Source organism: Branchiostoma belcheri, unplaced genomic scaffold (assembly GCF_001625305.1).
Source record: "Branchiostoma belcheri isolate BF01 breed outbred unplaced genomic scaffold, Haploidv18h27 scaffold38, whole genome shotgun sequence".
Lineage (NCBI taxonomy): Eukaryota > Metazoa > Chordata > Leptocardii > Amphioxiformes > Branchiostomatidae > Branchiostoma > Branchiostoma belcheri.
The window spans coordinates 2,658,630-2,662,357 of NW_017803998.1; the positions used below are offsets into that span (position 1 = coordinate 2,658,630).

The following is a 3,728-nucleotide window of genomic DNA, read 5'->3' on the forward strand; positions in this document are numbered from 1 at the left end:
TGACGGAGTCGGTACGAAAATTTGGGGTAAGTCCCAATTTACTTGGTGTTGGTTAAGTTAAGTTTAACTGTTATCAAAATGTTATATACCAACACAGATGAACTTTCATGCTAAGCTTGCATTCCTTTAGAAAAGCGGACATCCCTCGACTGTTATCTACACCAGAACACTAGCTGTGTCCATTCTGTACATGTATCTCCTACATAGTAAAACGTTGAACTTGATTCCAACACACAATTGTACAGGGATCAAATTTTCAGCGACCACTGTCGTCTTCATCGGGATAATTAATGACCAATCACTTCACAACGTGATCTCGCGAGAATTACGGTTTACGAACACGTGACCTTATTCACACTGATGAAGGCGACAGTGGTCCCTGAAAATTTGATCCCTGTACAATTGTGTGTTGGAAAAAAGTTTAACGTTTTACTATGAATACTACCAACACAGATGAACTTTCATTATGTATCTCCTACCTTGCTGCACGTCTCCGTGTTGAGGAGGTATGGGGCTACTGATGACGTAGGACGGAGCATGCCCAGTGGAGTGTGCTGGGGCGTAGTTGAGGTTTGCAAAGTTCTGCAGCGGGACCAGGCGGCCGCCTTGCCCCACCTCGTGCATAGTCTGGGTCAAACATTTAAGTTACAAAATCGTCAATTGTCCACTCCGTGAACAAGATGGACTGATAGTCATCGAAAATTTGGAGGTTAGTACTCTTACCCTTCAAAAACTTGTCACTGCTGAAAGAATTCTCTAGTAAATGAAAACTTTTGCTTGAAACAAGAGATATAGGATATTGGACTACAGAAACAAGTTCGCCTCGCTCACTCAGTGGTTTATTCGCTGGCTGTAGGAACCAATCCTACCTCGTGACACCATATAGACCTCGAGACCGGTCATTAACCCTATGTAATATACTTTCTAAGTGTAGTTTCACTAATTATCTGGACCTGCATTTCGTATTTTGGTACGTAGTATAAATTTCTTATTACCACCCCTCACAGTATTTATTTCCATTCCTATTCGAATTCCAGCAAGAAAGTGAGCTACCACCCAAAGATTTAGTCTGTGTAACGCAAACTCTGCCGTCCGTGGCTATACTGGCCAAGCGGGGCGGCTGGATGTTAACGTTGGGCAGCCGGCAACCATAATGCGATTTAATCAGGCTACCAAAGATTGAGAAATTTAAAATTCTCCACTGAGGTGTTGGCAAAAATGAGTAAAAACGAGAACTCTTGCTTACCTGGTAGGCGTTTCCGGTATTTCCATTCCCACAGCAGCTGCTGCCCCCCTCCCCACCACAGCACCCCTTACACAGTGTGTAGGAGCAGACGGATATGGTAGCGATGGACAGACCCAGCTCCACCAGCGCAAACAACAGGTTTCCCGCGTCAAATGTGAAACGGGCGATCTGTCGAAAACACCACACATTATTAATTTTGTCTAAGGAGGTTTTGTTTTCGATGTTTTTGCTTGTGTCTGCATTTTTTATACATTAGAGTCATAGGGGAATGGTGTAACCGCAGACTGACAGGAAGTGTCGAACTGAATAACAATATTGAATAAAAGAAGAAACTCGCAGCAACTCTGTATACTTCAAGGAGATGTGAAATAATTTTGTGACTTTTTAAAACAGTTTCTGCATTTATGTTCAAGCCCCTTGCGAATTACATGTCTTTTGTTTATATGATCAAAAGCCACTTCATTCGAGGAACTAGAGAAAAGATTCATTTACACAACATGTAAGAATTATTTACTGGCATGGTGTAAACTCAGTACAATAGGTACAACAAAGACATTGAAAAATTATGAAAATCTTAATTTCGCGGCATGGTGAATATCAAGAATTCGCTAAGTGTGCCTTTGAGTTCGGGACTGAAACTATGGTAGCCATGTTGAGACAACTGAAGGCAGAACATACGAAAACCGCAGACTCAAAAATACCGTCAATTTTGCAGTATTTACACTATACATGTACTGCCGCAGTGTTACAATTTGGTAAAGCACAGGACTGGTGCACTGACCTCTATGCCATTGCAGCTATTGTGACCGGTGCTCCAGTCATAGTAGCACCCTACAGATCCCGCGTGGTAGTTCCAGTGTTCACCGTCAATGGCAATGGCGGCTGTTGTGATCCCGCATAATGTCATCAACACACTCAAGCATGACATTATCAGAAGGCTGATGACCTAAAACAAATACCAGAGATAAAACCAATCACTCAGATCATAATGGGAATGTTGTTACTCTCAATAGTAGAGGGAGGTTTGCCTTTTTTTTAACGGTGTCGCTCAATGCAAGGCCAAGAGGTACTTAAGTGAGTATAATGTAGTTATGTCAGGAGATGGCGGTGGACCTTTGTTTTGAAGCTTTGTGGATTGTAATCTGACGGAAAGCATCTGTTTGGAAGAAAGGAAAGGTCTCCCGTGCCCTTATGCAGAGCGTATGTTTGGAAGAAAGGAAAGGTCTCCCGTGCCCTTATGCAGAGCGTATGTTTGGAAGAGAGTTCCATAATTTTGCAGTCCGGGGAAAGAAGCTGTTGTTGTAAAATGACTTGGAGACAGGTATGTTAACGGTGCTTTGATGAGAACTGGAATTATTCAGAGGTCCAAAGTAATGATATACTAACTCACCAAACATTTGGTGTTCCTGTGGCTGGATACGACTCCCAGAATGCCTGTCACCAGGTACTGCAGGGACAGAAATCGGCAACATCACTTATTGGTTTCGGTCAGAAAAGGGCTCCGCCCCTGAGGCGTCGCCAATTACATTTGTTCATCACTTTAATACTAGTACTAACAGTAAAGGCTCTAAGGATGTTTTTGAATCACACATGCTTAAAATATTTATTTGTAACACTTCCCAAAGACAAATTTTCAACCACTGTCTCCTTCACACAATAAATAATCAGGGCACTCTAGTCATCATGAAACAGAGACGGGGGACGATATAAACTCCCTAGCACATTTGCTGACGTCACGTATCCGTCAATTTCCGTGTGAACAAGGTCACGTGTCTGTAACCTTAACTCTCGCGAGTTTACGTTCGGAAGTGATTGGTCATTAATTATCCTGAAGGCGACAGTAGTCAAATATATTGAAACTTTTGATCCTTGTGTTGCATTGTACTATAATTACTATCAACACAGATGAACTTCTATGATAACTAAATGTGTTTTTTACGATTTCTGTCTGAAAATATGCCGCGAAAATTAGCTATAGCTAGAGTATCTCACCACTTGTATTCTCCAAGTTGAATTGTAAATAAAAAAAATGTGTCGTTCCACAAGTAGCTAGAGTATCTCACCACTTGTATTCTCCAAGTTGAATTGTAAATAAAAAAAAAAAAATGTGTCGTACCACAAGTCCAGTCCAGATGGGCGCCCCGACGTAGAACAGCAGTGTTTGTATGACCATTCCGATGATTCCGAAGGTCAGCAGAAGCCCGGCGAAAAAGATCATGGCTCCCCCGAGCCCCCTAGCGCCTGCCACCCGGTACTGCATCCGCTGAGAGCGGGAACCTGGCTGACTTTGGGTCTCCATGGTGGTGTGCTATCACTCCCGACTGTTCAAACTGCGGAGAAAATTATTGACTTTTTATCACAAACTCTTCTGTCTCTCGATAACAAATTATCCTTTTCTTGCCAAGATAAAACTTAAGGTAAAAAGTTAATATTGTCACAGAAACGTCGGCTGATCGAATAAAAGACTTGGTTGTATAAAAAT

At 42.2% G+C, this 3,728-nt stretch overlaps 1 protein-coding gene across 4 annotated transcripts in view; it reads right to left on the reverse strand.

The window, feature by feature from the left end:
• The window catches only part of LOC109476616, a 9,580-nt gene that overhangs the window by 3,557 nt on the left and 2,295 nt on the right, over window positions 1-3,728 (reverse strand). The window contains exons 1-5 of one of the 4 annotated variants that reach the window (XM_019777610.1): window positions 3,363-3,573; window positions 2,637-2,693; window positions 2,028-2,192; window positions 1,247-1,414; window positions 480-627 (exon numbers count right to left, since the gene is read on the reverse strand). In XM_019777610.1, the coding sequence (XP_019633169.1) occupies window positions 480-627; window positions 1,247-1,414; window positions 2,028-2,192; window positions 2,637-2,693; window positions 3,363-3,545 (721 nt within the window). In that variant the 5' untranslated portion in view covers window positions 3,546-3,573. Of the gene's footprint in view, window positions 1-479; window positions 628-1,246; window positions 1,415-2,027; window positions 2,193-2,636; window positions 2,694-3,362; window positions 3,574-3,728 lie in introns of those variants that run through there. The other 3 variants (XM_019777612.1, XM_019777611.1, XM_019777613.1) reach the window with 3 other exon arrangements.